Below are 16,590 nucleotides of genomic sequence, written 5' to 3'. Positions count from 1 at the left end.
TAATATTTAGAAATTACAAGTTATTTATGTGTGTGTTCATATAAATGTGTGCATACATACAGATATACACATATACACAAATATACCTACTCCTCAGTTTACTCACTGTGCCTTTATAGAACCGACTTAACCCTTAGTTTTTCCTGAAAATGGAATTAAACTTATAACACCTTTTTCAGTGCACCCAATGTTTTAATACTAGAATTAGAGTAACACTGTCTCAAAGCCTGCAGAGCACAGGGCTAACATCTGCTTTGTGGGTTTCTAACAGCAGACACAGGACAGTCCCACACAGCCCCCCGCAGGGCCACCTGTGGCTCATGGGAGCAGGTGCTCAGGGCGTGGACTTCAGCTGTGTGAACTCAGAAACCAACAAATGCTGACTACCAGGTGAGCGGTTCTAGAAAATCACTTTTGTAACTGAAGCCCTTGGCCTCTCTGTCTCTACCCTGAAGCTCCAATGTCTGAAATGTGGTCGACATGCAAATCTACAGTCAAGGGCATTCAAAAGTAAGTGCAGTTACAATGTTTTCATTTGTAAGAGCTTATCATTTAATCCATCACAGAAAACCAAACACAAATTCAAGGTCCAAAATAAAATATGGCAGAAGCTGCCATTCCCATTCATTTGCTCTTTAATAGGGTAATGTTTTGATTTCAAATGAATTTTGGATGAGCATAAATAGCTCCCGTCTTCAGTTCCTCCTCAGGTACTGCTGCTTACACACAAATGGGAGGACTCGTGTCAGCCTAGGACGAGCACATGCAATGGCACACGGGTGCTCATGCAATAGCACATGTGCACTCATGCAATGGCACACGGGCGCTCATGCAATGGCACACAGGTGCTCATGCAACAGCACACGGGCGCCCATGCAATGGCACACGAAGCAGTGCAAACGGCAAAGGAAACCAGGTGGGGGCTGTGCCAGGATCCGTTCAAGGGTCTCCTTACCAAACAGTGAAATCCTATGCCTGACAAGAACTCCAAGTTTGCAGAACAGGCTGAAGACAAAAGAAAAACAAAAGAGAAAGGGGGAGGGGATAGGGAAGGTAGAAAAGACAGGGAAATTAAAATAAAATTTTTAAAAAGGAGAAGAAAAAAGAAAAATAAACAGCTGATAAATGAGCCGGAAAAAGCAACATGATGTCACGCAGGAAGTATCAATTCTCTGAGCAGAATGTGAAGTAAAGGTACTAAAGAGTCTTTGAGTGCATATCTTTAACAAACATGGTTAAAAAGCACATATTATAAGTAGAGAAACTTAAAAAAAATGAAAGCAAAGCTAATTAATATAAAAGCAATCTATATGAACCTCGTAAGAATACATTCAGTAGTTATAACTGCTGAAAAAAACGCAAGGAAAAGATTTAATTTTATTTGTCCAAATATAGTACTGAAATTCTAGAATGTGTTGTTTTTATGGACATTGTTTAATGACAGAAGGATAGTGCCATGGGTATGAAACGTCACATCAAGTTTTAGTGCTTCATCGTTTGAATTTTTCTCCTTCCCAACCTTGGCCACAAGCCTTACACAGCACCGAGAAAATCCGAGCACCGTGAAGCAGAGACGGAATTTGGACAACTGGCGTCTCGCAGAGGAAAGCGTCGCAGAGGGCTCCCGACTCTAAGGCACGAGGAGAGCGTGTCCAGCTCTCACCTCCTGGGGCACTGTTCCTGGGCCCCTGTCCTCCCTGGCAGTCAACACTGGGAGGACACCCGCAGGGTGGCCTCCATTCAGCGGGACAGTGCTGCTGCACCCTGACTCTCAGGCCAGACCCCAGAACCTGGGCACTTGTCCAGGGGCAGTCTGGAGGGTTCCTCGCAGGCTCCTCTTCTCAGGAAGACCCTGCACTCACTTCCATGCCACACTCTCTCCTGCCCACCACTCAGGACTCAGCTCAGGGCCATTACTCCAAGAAGCCTTCTCTAACACGCAGAGCTCTCTGTCACCCCCAGACCAGCTGAAAGAGAGGCCCTCTCAGGCTCCCCTGGGGCCATTTTCAAGTCTCTGTCATTACCTTTAACGCCTCATATTACAAGTGACATTATCTTCACATCTATCTACACCTTGGGAACTCTCAGAGAGCATCGGCTCTGCGCAGCTGGAACAGACCGGCGTGCTCACCTTGAACATGGATCTGAATGGCCTGCCTTTCCAAGCACAGTCGCAGCTGTAGGCTGACCTGCCTGTCCCCGCTGGCCACTCTCTCCCATCACCAGCAATGTGCATGGGGCACAGCAAGGCACCTGCTCATGACAGGATGGCCAAAAGGAGACAGAAAGCCATATGCTGACCTCTTCTACAGAAAGTTCTGGCCATCATCTCACTTCAGTAACAATGTGGAAAATGTAGTGATGAAAGCTAATTATACGAGCATGGAGTAGCTCTTCCAAGAGAACATTCACCTACAAATGTCTATGTGAAGCTGAGGTCTTGGGAAATCTCTTCAGTGCTCTAAGTTTTTTAAACAAGCATCTACGCAAGTAGACTTAAGATTATAATGACATTAGCCTTCTGAGCTGCATTATTTGAACAAAAAAAGACAATAAAACAAGAGCAGCTTCCTCCAGGTGCCCTTGTCCACTGGGCTTTATGGATGCTGACGCCACAAGGATGTGCCCCAGTTACGGAGGGTGAGGACATCTTACAGGTGTACGCATCTGGGATCCCTATGTTCCAGCCTATCTCAAGTGATACCTTTACCTCTCACTCGTGGGTGCTCTCTGGTGTCCAGGTGAAATCTTCTGAGATGAAGCTGAATTGATAGCACAAGGCTTGTGTTTTACCCAATTAACCTGACCTAGGATATTTTGCTGTGATGGTAAATAGAACTGCTCCACCTCCCATTCTGCTGGGTTACAGTTAACAGCTGAGAACCTGTCGGAGAAAAACGACTTCTTACAATCTCAGCTGCTCCTAACAGTAACAGATGAGCCTCCACCGGGAAATACTGATGTAGAGAAAGCAGGGTCCTCCTGGGCTGCCCACCGCCAGGGTGTGAAGTCGCACAGATGATGTGATTTAAGTGTTAGGAGAACTGGCCTCTGGTTTCTCTAAAAACACTTCTCCATGTCCCCTCAGGACGAACACTCCTGAGAATCCACAGGGCAGGGGTTCTCCCTCAGCACGGACGCCAGCCCCGCCCCCGTCACTGCCTCCTCGCTGCGCCGCCCCCCCCCCCCCCCCCCCCGGGACCGTCTCTCCAAGTGCCCAGGACCCCAGCCAGCAAACCCTTTGCATCCCGCCTGGAAAGCGCACAATGGCAGCATCACTGAAGCCTCAAACCTGTGACGCCCTGGACTCTGCTTTACAGCAGGACTGCCCTCTTCCTCCACCGACTGTCCTCTGTGCTCTTCAGAGACCTGCTTCTCACCGCCCGCCCAGGAGTAATTCTCCACGGTGGGGAATGCAGACCATTTGCTTCTCCCTCCATTTTCCTTTAGCTTCATCTACTCTCAGAGCCTCAAGCATGTCATGCATAAAGATTATCTCCAAATATGTCATTTCTCGCCCCAAACTCTCTACCAACACCAAACACATGATCCCAGCTTTCTGCTGATGGCTCCAGCTGATGACCTGTCAATAGCCAGTAAGCACCTAACCCAAGTCAACCTCTTCTTCTCAAAACTAGCTCTTCTGAAACTTCTTGACAGTGCAAGGGACACAACAGTGTCCAGCAGCTCGGCCCTGACACTTCCACACCGGGTGGCCTCCCTCTCAACTGGCAGGCCAGCTGGCCTCTCTCCGTGTCTCCCAGGTCAGCTCTCTCTACACCTACACCGTGCCTGCCACACCTCAGCACTTTGTATAGGTCCCCACTTTCACTCAGCACACTCATTAGATGATGAGCACCACATGGATTCGGCCAATTAGCCATACTTCTGGGGTCATTACAGTCAGGGACCATGTGGTTGCATGTTCCAGAGCAAGGACAGCATCTGACCCATGCCAGACACTCAGGAGTATCCGCACAAGGCACCAGAGAGGGCACCTGTGCTGGAGGGGCACCCGCGCTGGAGGGGCACCCATGCTGGAGGGGCACCCTCACTGGAAGGGCACCCACACTTCCGTTACCGCAGCCTCCGCTGACGGCCACGCCCCCTGCACCCCTCCTGCCAACCCCACGGTTCCTATCAGCAGCACATTCTGATCATTCTCCTATGGGAAAAGTTTCAATGGCTTCTTATACTAATGAATGAGTGAAGACATTATTTAAAAAATTAAAAAGGAGAAAGAAGATACCTTAATTCTGGCAGTTACTATCAATGACAAACATCCGATAATAAATCTATATAACTGGTATTTCCCCCCAATTGCCCAAACTGAGATGCTGTTCTATTTTATTCTGTGAGGGTCCGGTCAGTGATGGAAAACAGGTCAGACCGAAGATTAATGGAGGCAACGGAACGCGGTACAGGAGGCGGGAGAAGCGCAGCGTCTACAATCCTCTGTGGTTCTCCTGTGCCCTCTGTATTTTCTCATTGATGTAACTGAGTGGCACCTGGATGACTGACGCCCTCTGGGGACACACTTCCTGTTAGGAAGGCTGATGGGGCCGGGAGGACACGGACCCCTGGTGGCGGCCCTGGTGCGCGAGGTCAGTGGGAAGTCGGCGCCCTGCGCACTCGCTGCCCCGCCCCCGGGGGCGCTGCGCCCCGGGCTGCAGGAGGGCCCTTCGAGGTGAGCAGGATGCTCCTGGATGGTTCCCTGTCATCTTAACCACACACATGTCTGGCAACTTCACAGGAAAGTTATTATTAGATGAAATTTGGGGACATTTTAATGTTGCTGCAATCCTGTATCACATGACTGGCTACTTATCAGTTGGAAAATAGACAATGGATCTGAGTAGAATCATGAGCCTCAAGTTCCGTTTCCAAGTCCACATTCCCAACATCCCATAATGCAGAAATCGTATTTTCCGCCCTCCTGTGCTCGGTACCACCTCACTCTATCCGATAGGTTGGTGCTGCAGTGCCATTCAGGACGTCAGCAGTGGCCAGCCCAAGGGAAGCCTGTGTCTGCTTGAGAGATGTTACTCACTTTTACATACAAGTTTTCCAGATACACTCTGAAAGCTCGGTATGGACCCCTGCACAGGCAACAATACCGGGGAAGGCTGGCCGGGCCACTGTTCTCTTGTGTACAAGGTGGGGCAGAATTCTGAGGAATCAAGCTCAAAATCCCCAGAAGAACCACAAATCAGCCTATGAAGAATCTCAGACTTAACTGAAAATAAGAAAGCAATGCTAACATGCCATGTTGGGGGGGGGGCGGGGGGATTTTTACTTCATTTTCTTCCAAGAATGGGCATTATTTTTTAGAAATACTTAAAACTGTAATTACTGTAAATGGGATGTCTCCTTCCTAAAAAACTAAGGCTGGCAAAAATATGAGATTTGAAGGGATTTTAGTAAATTAATGTGAAAAGCACCGTCTCTCAGACATCTTAACACAGGGTGCTTGCCAGCCTCCACCTGTGAATTCTGTGTTGGGTCTTTCATTCCTTCCATTCGGCACGCCCTTAGCAGCAAATGTAAGGAATCTCAGTGCTAGATCACATGGATTAACCTGCAGAAACCATCCTTGCCAGAGTCTGGTTCCGAGAGGACGGGCCAGGCAGATGGCGGCACCCTGTGCCCAGCCCCGTTCAGGTCCCCGGAGCTCCGTCACCCGTGCAAACACACTCAAACAACAGTCTTTGCTGCGCAGCTGTTTACCTTGTCACCATTTCCTTCTCCTTGTTCGAGGCATGTCCTCCGGAGCAGAGAGGTCTGCTCGCTGCAGACAAGAAGTACAAACGATGGTTTTTGAAATACTGATCAATTAAAGGCAGAACGACCTGCAAGAAAGGAAAAGAAGATGGGTCTGCACAGCGGAATTTGGGGGTGAGTGAGCACCGAGGCTGTGGGGCGGGCAGCATTCTGTCCACATGCAACAGCTCCCAGCACCCCCAGCCGCACCAGCAGCATCCCAGAGACGCTCGCAAACCTCGCCCTGCTGTTCTGGTCTGTGTGTGTGTGTGGGGGGGGGGGATGTAATGTGGGGAACACACTAAATTTTCAGCTGTTTGAAATTATTTTTAGTATTTTATCAATGAGACATTCTTAATATTTCATACCACGCAGTTCAGTGTGAGGGCTGCTATGGACATTCTGTCATGTCATTCATCCCATAAGCACTCTGTACAGGAGGCGTCACCACCCCTCCTCTGCAGGCAGAAAACTGAGGTGCAGAAAACATGTGACGTAGGCAAAAGTCATACGGCCCCTTGCCCAGCTCCACAGTGTTCTTGCTGGGCCGCTCTCAAAGCCCACCTGCCATTTCCTGCACCAGCTCTGTGGGCTTTTGGTGAATTCCTCCCCTCGTCCCCATCCACTCATGCCCTGAGGCTTCGCACATGCCATTCCCTCGGTCTGAAATGCTCTTCCCACACACCCATGACAGGTTCACTCTCTCCTGCAGGCCTCAGCTCAGAGCTCTCCATCAGATAAGCCTTTCCTGACTCCACAACCAGACAAAACCTCTGAATTCTCTGCTCTTATAACACCATTTGCAAACTCACACTTTATCTGAGTGATTTGGGATTGGTTCTCTCCCTCACAGCCTATGAAGTACAAGAGAACAAGGGCCATTTCTTAGTTGTCTCCCATTACAGCCCTCTCCCGGCCTCTGGGATGACCACCACAAACAGCAGTGCCGTGGGCTTTGTTGGGCACATACCAACCAGTGAACAAATATTTGCTGAACAAGTAAATGAAAAAGAATAATCAGTGCTACCTGTATTAAGACTCAAGTCTATCTAACTGCATTTTCCCTGCAATATAGTATAGCATATTTATATGTTATTAGAATATGTAAGTTTTGGTGATCTTCCTAGAAAGTCATGACATTGCCTGAACTTAGTGACTGGCATACAACAGATACTCAATAAATGTGTGAATGAATAAATCACAGACTTAGTAGAAATTAAGCCACATTAGGCATCTGCAAACAAAATCACTATGGTGCAGAGTACACAGGCAATGCACTATCATAGGGTGCAGAGTACACAGGCAATGCAAAATCAGAATGTATTTTAAGTATTATTAGAGGCCACGAGTTCAGCATTCCTGACCACTGGGTCTCAAGAGGATTGTAACCTAGTAGAAAAGATGACTAGCAATGTACAACTCAGAATAAACTCAAGATGCTTCTTATAGACTTAGAGTGCTATACTGAGTGGAAGGAAAGACCAGAGAAATCTCCCCTACAGTAAAGGGCACAATTCTAAAAACATATAACAGAAGCCAAATATAAGTCAATCAAAATGATATTCCATTTTGTAAATGATCTAATAACCACCAAATGCAAGTTCTTGGAAAGGAAATCGGCTGAAATCATGAGATCTTTAGGTTAATGGCAACATACTGTCCACAGGAAAGTGTCCGGGGCCCGCTGTGTCAGTGAGAGGGACATCCCGGGACACAGAGTGATGCCTGGCAGTGAGAGGGACATCCCGGGACACAGAGTGACGCCTGGCAGACCAGGCACAGTATGAACTCTGAGTAAGTCAACAAAGCAACCCGAAACTTGGCAACCAACTCTGCAACCTTCCCTGCTGGCTGCAAGGAAGTCACCCATGCTCCAGGCAGATAGCAAACTCTTGATAAATTGTGTTCAACAAGATGAACACTCATAGTGGGGTACACTCTATATCTGAACAACCAATTTCCTCTGAGACTCAGTTCCCCCACCCATAATGCAGGACTAAGGTCCCACAGTAAAAATTCTTTCATAAAGATCCTCATTGTGTGCCCATGTATCAATCAGCTGGTGGTTTTCCTCTTTCTGAAAGAAATGCTCATCTAAAATTTTAAATCATAACAACATTCTAATATTAAGAAATAAATATTTGTATTCTGTTATATGACAAAGTCAGAAAAAGAGAACTCTAAATCAGCCTCCATATAAAACCAAGTCATTTGTTAACTGGGTGGGGGAGGGGAGGGGGTGCAGAGCAAGTTGCTGGAGCAGATCATGCCCCCAGGCTCATGCAGCTGTTGCGGCCACACACATCAACTTGCAGAAGTCGCATTCACAGACAGGGGCATTCTGAAAACAGGCAGAGAGCCAATGGTGTGTTTTATAAGCAAACATGTTGAAGCAAAAACAAGGGGGTATACTGTACTTTAGCAAAGAACTTGATTTCCTGTTCGTAAGGGAAGTGCTGTCCTTTGCTTCTGTTGCCGCCATCTGCAGACAGGAGAGAGTTTTCAGGAACACGTTGTGCTTCGACCATCACCAGACATTCACCCAGATGCAAAGTTCAGAGCACTGCACTCCACGTGCCATCCCACTGGACTGAGCATAGAAAGTCAACTAAAGACACAAAGGCTCGCCGTGGCAGTGACAGATGAAGAGGAGCGTAAACAAATGGCCACGTCAAATAGCCACGTCCGAATCAAAGAGCTGCTGAGCAGAGCCCGGCTGTGTGGTTATGAGCACATGCTCGCCCCCTGCTGCAGCTCTGAGGTCCCACTGGCGCGGAGGGGAAAACGGGAACAGGATTCAGGAAAGCCCGACAGCCGGGCAGAAACAGTGAGTGGGAGCTGAGCAACCTCCTCAAGCAAAGCAAACACCCACGTTTCCCACGGGTTTGGAAACTGACTGCGAGGTTCAGAACAGGCGGACCTCAGTAAGGCCAGCAGCTTAGAAGGTGGCCTCTCTTCCCTCCTTCGCCCACGCAGAGGAGAGCTAAACAACTCAAAATCTGACACAAGGTTTCACTAAGATCTGCAAACAGAGCCTCCATTTTTTAAAGAACCAAGCTGACTTGCTTGAAAAGTTCTTTTGCAAATAGAAATCAAACAATTTGAGACAAACATTATTAAACCTTAGGCAAATTCAGGATAATTTTCAGGGAATTTAGATAATATTTTGTAACATTACAGCAATGTGCTTCCCATGAATAATTTTTTTAATGCCTTTTAAGACTTGCTCATTTTATTTTTGTTGTCACTTTTGCACTAAATCTCTCTCAAGCATTTCACACAAAGTGTCTGGATCCATATAAGAGACTTTTCCATACAAAATCTGTCACGACAGAATTAAATCTGCTGTTTCAATGAATTAACTAGAAAATATTTCTCCTTTCATTATATATTTTAGCAAAAATGTGTATGTGCAAACGTGAAAAGGATTTGGAGAGAACATGATCTATGGTATAATACAAAAATCAGAAGAAGGAGCATGCATATGCCTCCTATTGCCATCAGCCTGCACCTAAGAATGAATGTACTATAGACGTGTAGCAAAGACAAGAAAGTGACAGATAAGGAAGGCATTATGGAAGTTCTATCTGCGGCGACAATGGAAAATGAAAATCAGTCCTAGCCCCACGGCTCCTCTGACAGTTCTCAGACATAATTTCCCTGAAAAGGTCCGTGGAACATCAGCAGTGGGATAGAGCTTGTTCTGTGGCCTATTAGTCCGGCCTCACCTCCTCTCTGTGCGGGGACAGGAGTGTGCCGGGGCAAGCCTGCTCTGTAAAGAGCCGCTCCCCAGTCCCTCACACAAACACTGCCTGGTAGCTTATTCAGAAACTTGAATACAATGAGAATAATGTAAAACACATTGCCCCTCAAGCTTCTGTTTCTGCTCTCCATACAGCGGGAGATAAAGAACCACCAGCAAGGCTCACTCCCCCTTGCCTCTTCTCCCTCACTCGACAAGGAGAGGGCTGGCTCTCAGGGTGGCCATGACCTCAGGTACTGTCACATGCAGAAGAGCCATTTTAATATTTAACTTTGTGCAAAGCAGCTTCAAAAATTCACCACAGCCTCATGTTTGTTCTTTGGTTCAATTTCATTAATTCAGATTAATTTGGCTCTGAGTCAGAATGACTCCTAAATCATATTTTCAAAATGCTATCATTGTTTGAATTATAAAGGCATTACATATTATAAATTAATTTGCATAAATAGCTTTTTTGAAAAACGGTTAATGAGAGTGAAAAATACAACTTTTGGGCTATAGACAGAGAGGTGGAAAGACAGGAAGGTTCTTGAATAGAGTAATGATCAAAAAAGGCCAAGAGATTAATAAGCATAAATTATCAGTTATATAAGTAGTCACAGGGATGTAGAGTACAGCACAGGGAATACAGTTAATAATACTGTAACAACCATACTGTATATGGGGCCAGGCGGGGACTAGACTTACCGGGGAATCACTTTGTAAGTTACATAAATGTCTAATCACTGCGTTATATGCCTGAAACTAATATAATATTGTATTTCAACTGTATTACAACTTGTAATATTTTTAAAAATCATTTTTAAAAAGGAGAATAATGATCAACTAAAAAGCCTTTAATCACACTTAGGTTACAGGAGGCCAGAAACAAGAAAATAGCAGCGCTTGAGTTTGTATGAACTTGAACCTGATGCTGTGCCCCAAACCATGACTCCTACAAAAACCAGGGCCAAGTCCCCTCGGTGAAGAGAGGCTGGTTGGCCATGTGTTTGGTCCCGAGGGAGCTAGGACTGTGGGTGCTGAGAAAACGTGTGAAAACAGGGAGACTGAGGGTTAGGGAACAGAACAAAGCCTTAGGCGTGGAAAGGAAAACTCAGAAACCACCAGCAGAAGAGCACCTGTTTCCAGAGGGACCAGCTCTAGTGCTGACCCCACCACCACCCACAGCCGGAAGGTGGCTGACAGGGTGCTGTGAGGGACCCATAACAGGGGCTTTAATCCAACTGCGCTGATGGCAGCCGTGAGAAAAAGAAATGAGAGGTGGCAGCAGCAATGAAAGGCTCTGCGTCTGAGACTGAAAATGAGGATTTCTTTCGTGCGCTGGTGGCACAAGGCCAGGGGGGCAGAAACCCTTCATTTCATCCAAGAGGGCAGTGTGGTGCTCCGTGCTGCAGAAACTGCCACGGATGTGTGTCCCTGCACAGGCTAAACTCAAGGCCTTTATGTTGTCTAGAAATTTCAGGATTCCACTGAGGTTTTAGTTTTTTAAGAGCAGAACACTTGATTTCATAAGGAAAAGATGTAATTAACTGTAACTGATGGCCATCCAGTGTATCTTTCAAAGTGAAAAATCAATGCCAATAAACTTTACGAGAAGAGAATTATGTTAGATTTTTTTTAAGCTCTCAGAATACTGCCATCCCTACACCATGTTTGCCTACTGTGTGTTAGACTATGGTCAGCACCAGGCCAGGTCCACCCACGAACAAGCCGCAGAGGGGGCTGCACTGCTACCCCCCAGTGTGTGGACACCGGTAACGGCTAGGCTGGCAGGGGGACTGTGGCACCCACCGAACTCCAGGATGTACTGATGGGCCTCGTCTACGTAGTGGATGAGCTGCTGAAGGAAACTGTAGGCGAACCGCTTCTCGATGGACGGCGTGTCCAAGTCCAGGTCCTTGAAGCCCCTGGGAGAGCAAAGGAGAGGCAGACGGGACTATCTCCGAGGACTGTTAGGAGGTGTGTATGTGTACAAGCATTAAACAAAATTTCATATCTATTACATAATTTAGAAGCGTGTCTAATATTCTGCACCTAAACGCAAAAGTGAGATTTAATTTAGAAGGAATACTTTGAATAGTTTGACATAAAATGCTGTCTTTTGAAAACCAGAGCATCGTTGTTGCCTGATTTTGCCTGGGTCATGTGACGGACGGGGTTTAGCGCCGGCAGTGCTTTAACCTGCTTTAAGGAACGGTGGCAAACAGCCAGGGCACGGATGTTTCTGACACGTGTGCCTGAGCACACTCAATAGCAGACCTAAGGCTGAGACAGAACACTGGGCTCATTCCATTTCCGGCCTTACTGAGTCTGTGGGGTCTTAAATACCAAGTCTTCCAGGAAGAACGAGGAACTACAGCAGGTGTGCTCTTACCTGGACACTGCGTACCCATGGATCTGCAGGAACTTGAGGATGTCCTGAGCTTTTTCCCTGTCCTTGGCCTTCTCTCTGGCCGTCAGCGTGTCGTAAGGCACCAGCAGGGGGTGGTTTCCCCCTCCTAAGGAGAGTCCAGACGAGAACACACAATAGCAATCGGACATGATTGGAAATGCGAAGCGGCTGCCTATGTGGCAGGACCCGACCGCACTGGGGGCTGCTCGTTACTCAGGACTCTGCCCCCTCCAGGGCCGTGAGCGTCCTGAGAAGGACTGTGCACGGGCCTCTAGGAGGCAGCCAGACCGTGAGCATCCATGAGAGCAGTGCCCATCGTACCTGCAAGCACACGGGGAGGGAGAGGCCGTGTCCTCCCCCACTCAGCTGAGCCCTGAAGGTGGGAACTGCGGACAGACGCTAAACCACGCCCCGCTGGACCCGGGAAAAGGAGAAGGTATGCTCCCGGGGACACGCTTCATTTCCACCCCACGGAGAGAAGAGAAAAACGAGTCCTACACATAGGATTTTTTTTATGCCCACGGCATCAGACGGTACTTTATAGGCATATCTTTCTACAGAGAACCCATACTTAGGTCGCTAAGTTTAAGGTTAATCTCTTCTAACAATCTAATAAGAATAACATAGCTACTTGGCTGATTAAAAGTTTAGGCAAGTGTCTAGGATTCTAGTATACCTATCTGGTGATAAAGACTAAAAATATTCTTTTAGGTACGCAAAGTCTAGAAATCAGTGACATTTAAAAAAACAGTAATGAGAAAAACATTCATAAAATTATAAATTTTGTAAAAAACTTTTGTAAAAATTAAAGAATTTCAAAAATGCGTTGGCGAGTCCAGACATAAGAGCTGATGCCAGGAAGGCCATTATACCGGCCTCAGGCCTCAAGGTCAGGAAACACGTGTGGGGACGCGCTGTGTGGGATGCTGCAATTCCTTGGAACACGACTGCTCAGGGAATTCCGGAAAAAAAGTTGAAAATAAAATTTTTGTTTGAATTATGGTGGCCACATGGAGCCTATTAACTCAATGTCTGGTGTGACTCAGCCAGGAGCTACTAACCCCGTCATAAATGTCGAATTCGCCCTACTCAGGAAATAAGCAAACAGAAGGGCAAAGGCGAGGATGGACGGTGTCCTAGAGCTTGCTCTGCCCGGCAGACGACAGACCTGCAGTGGAGCTTTACGACCACTAGGGGACACTATACCATCATCACCACAAGTCTGACTAAGACTAGTGGGCCATTTTAGTATTTCCGAAGCAGCAGAAGAGTAAGCAAAAGCACAGAGACAATAATAACCTCACTGCACTGGACACAACAGAGAAGCTGGGGTGAGGACTAGAAAGGAACGAGGGAAGAGACGTATCTAAGCTGCAAGTCAGGGAGGAAGAACTCAGCAGTTAACAACACCCGGATGTCAGGAGAACTGTAGATATCTATGCCTGAAATGGGCAGGAGAGAGCCTCAGAAATTCTGGGACATGAGGAATATACATCGGCAGCCAGGAAACTACAGAACTTCTGCGCTGAATCTGCAACAGGCATATCTGGACCATTCTTATAAATTAAAGGCATAATCAGCTCTTGTGCTAAAGGGTCTAATTTACTGATTGGTATTCTATGCTCACGGACTCAAACTCTGATTTTCAATGAAGATTTTCAGAAAACATTACCTTTGGACTCCAGTTCCATTTTCTTTTTCTTTGCCCATATGTTATGGTAGTTTTCAGCCATCATTTCTGCCATAGCCTTAAATGAACAAATTATTTAGCCACTGAGTTATACTTTAAGAAGTAGAGAAGGATAACTTTGTTTTCCAATATGCAATACAGAAATATGTTTTAAATTAATAAATTGTAGTGTGTTAGTGCTGAAGTCCATCCAGAGTGTAACCAAACACAACTATTGTACTCAGCATCTGAACCGCAGAGAACTGACCCAGGACACAGCACAGGCCATTTGATGGGGATGGTTTGGTTATTTATGTTTAACAACACACATTTTATTGATTGAAGAACAAACCTTCAAATTATAGACTTCAAACAAAAAAAGTTTACAAGTTCTTATTTTAATTTCCAAAGCCTTGAAAGATCATCTGAACCTTCTTAAACACTGACAGCAGAGAACTCTAGATGAATCTAAATCAGCGATTTTCAACCTTCAGCTCTCGGCACATACAAACTAATCACTAAAATTCTCTGGCTCACAAAAAAAAAAAAAAAAAAAAAAAAAAAGTACATGGTTTTCCCATCTGACCAAAAAACAGGTATAATTTTGATTCATTCACACCAGATCACTATCGTTGTGTTGGCTGTTGTCACTTTTTTATTGGACAGTCTAAGGGAAAAGAGGTCGGTGCCCTGACTTAAAAGTCAGGTATCGCAGGTTTTAAACATTCTTGCGGTGCACCAGTTAAAAATTGCTTGTCTATATCACCATCTGTCCCAAACTAGGTGAGACCCTGGAAAGAGAACTTCTAAGATCCATTTTACTTTTGATTTTCATGTTTACTATGTCATTTTAATATATCCGTATGGGAGCAATTTAACAATACATAGGTTTTTTTCTTTATATACTTACTTCTCTTGATAATACTAACATTTCCAATATAACTGTTTGATCATTGTATTGGCCTGTTAACTTATATTCCATGGCAACAAATTTTATCTTTCACTCAAATCAGCCATTTCACAATACATTCCTCAGTGACGCAGGAGAGATAAAACCATGGATGGAGCCTAAGGTAGATCAATCATTAATTTTTTGAGGTATCTTCATACTGCCTTCCACAGTGGCTGCACCAATCTGCATTCCCACCAAGGGTGCAAAAAGGTTCCCTTTTATCCACATCCTCGCCAGCACTTGTTGTTTGTGGACTTGTTAATGATGGCCATTCTAACCGGTGTGAGGTGGTAGGTATCTCAATGTGGTTTTAATTCATGTTTCTCTGATGATTAGTGACATTGAGCATCTTTTCATATGTCTAGTCGATAATATTATAATAACTATGTATGGTACCGGGGGGGCGTACTAGAATTATTGGGGACCACTTGTAATGTATATGCTTGTCTAACCACTATCCTGTACACCTGAAACTAATGTAAAATAACAATGAATATAAACTCTAGTTTAAAAATAAAATTTAAAGTAATAATAAAAAAGATGCATGAAGCAAGCAAAATGTCATCAGTGGCCGTGTATAAACAACTAAAAATTCATATTCTTCAATGAGCATTACAGTTTCCCTGAGCAGAGCATCATTAGTGACTGATTTATCTTCTTCTTACCGTAGACATTTAATAATATGAAAATATTAAAGTGCTTTAATTTAATAGATATTATCTTCAAAGAAAATGTAATAGCTGGATTATCTTCAAAGAAAATGTAATAGCTGGAAGAAACATCCTAGAAAAAGTTATATTAACTTTTATAGCATAAAGAAGTTGGGATATGTAATCTATGAATTCCACAGACCCAATATATGAGGAGCACACTCAAACAATTCATGCTGAAAATACAGGCAGGAAGGTGTTACACAGGCTCTTTAAAAATGAAATTTGCAGAATATTTTAAAGAGTCACCAGTACTTACATGCAGGTCTCTGGACAGTGTAACATTGCTCATGTCAATGGCCCGGGGGCTGTACCCATGGGCAGTGTCTACAGAAACCTAGACAATTGATGGGGGGAAAGTAGTATCTCATTAAACACCCTGTGGAAAGAGACTCAAGAGATAATTCAGAAATCCAAGGCAAACAAACCTCCAAACGCACATTTCCTCAGATAAAACTGGAAAGTAGCTACACAAACAAATTTCACAAACATACCTAGCAAATTAAATTATATTGGGGTGCCTGGCAATTATTCATGACTGCATGGTGATTCCCAACATCTTAGGGGTTGCCAACCCCAAAACCTAATAATCAGAACTCAACAAGTTGTGCAATGATTCTAAGATTCTAAAACATTTCCCTAATCAAAGAATCATTGTATTCTTGAGTTTCTTACAAATTCTCATTGGCTGCAATGAATTTACTCTTCCTCATGTCAATAGTAATTAGTCAAAGAGGCCAATATTTACAAGTGTCTTTATGGGCTAAATGTTAAAATAAAATATAACCAACTTTTTGCTTTTAAAAGTATATCATATAGTATTTTTTTCTAGGTGTCCACACTCATATCTACTTAAAATATCTAACTTATCAACCATTTCTTAATAAACCAGAAACCAACTGACCTAGCTTAATGCTGCTCCTGTGTTCTAGATTTAAATTTTTAGTTGTTTGTTACCATCTCCGTTTGGTAACCATTCTGTACCTACGTTAATTTTCTGTCATCACTGTATGAGGCCACCTCACATTGAGGGGACCAAAACATCGCAAGGTTGTTAGACGCTGGGCACAGGTCTCAGTGGGCTAAAATCAAGGTGTCGGCGGGCTATGCTCCTCTCTAGAGGTTTCACGGAACAATGTTCTCCCTCCCGCCTTTCCCTCCTACAAAGGTCCCCCCCACATCTTGGACCCCTCATCGCTTCCTAAGAACCAGCCCTCAGTTCTTGCTGGAAAGGAGCAGAAAGCCAAGACCACCCCCTGGTAGGTAATGAGCACACCCTACACCCTACATTAGAAACGTCAAGACCTCACCCTTGGATTCATCGCAGCCTGGCCAGGAAAGCAC

The 16,590-nt window shown here is 45.2% G+C and overlaps 1 protein-coding gene across 2 annotated transcripts in view; it reads right to left on the bottom strand.

The window, feature by feature from the left end:
• Positions 1 to 16,590, bottom strand: part of RYR2 (ryanodine receptor 2) — a 550,937-nt gene that overhangs the window by 119,510 nt on the left and 414,837 nt on the right. For both annotated transcript variants that reach the window (XM_090263510.1, XM_090263509.1), the window contains 7 exons: positions 15,506 to 15,583; positions 13,588 to 13,663; positions 11,898 to 12,021; positions 11,315 to 11,430; positions 8,178 to 8,242; positions 5,728 to 5,849; positions 956 to 1,005 (listed from right to left, as the gene is read on the bottom strand). In XM_090263510.1, the coding sequence (XP_090119636.1) occupies positions 956 to 1,005; positions 5,728 to 5,849; positions 8,178 to 8,242; positions 11,315 to 11,430; positions 11,898 to 12,021; positions 13,588 to 13,663; positions 15,506 to 15,583 (631 nt within the window). The remainder of the gene's footprint in view (positions 1 to 955; positions 1,006 to 5,727; positions 5,850 to 8,177; positions 8,243 to 11,314; positions 11,431 to 11,897; positions 12,022 to 13,587; positions 13,664 to 15,505; positions 15,584 to 16,590) is intronic.

This window comes from Furipterus horrens, unplaced genomic scaffold (genome assembly GCF_987537825.1).
Source record: "Furipterus horrens unplaced genomic scaffold, mFurHor1.1.pri manual_scaffold_15, whole genome shotgun sequence".
Taxonomy (NCBI): domain Eukaryota; kingdom Metazoa; phylum Chordata; class Mammalia; order Chiroptera; family Furipteridae; genus Furipterus; species Furipterus horrens.
This window is presented reverse-complemented; position numbering and strand designations above follow the sequence as displayed.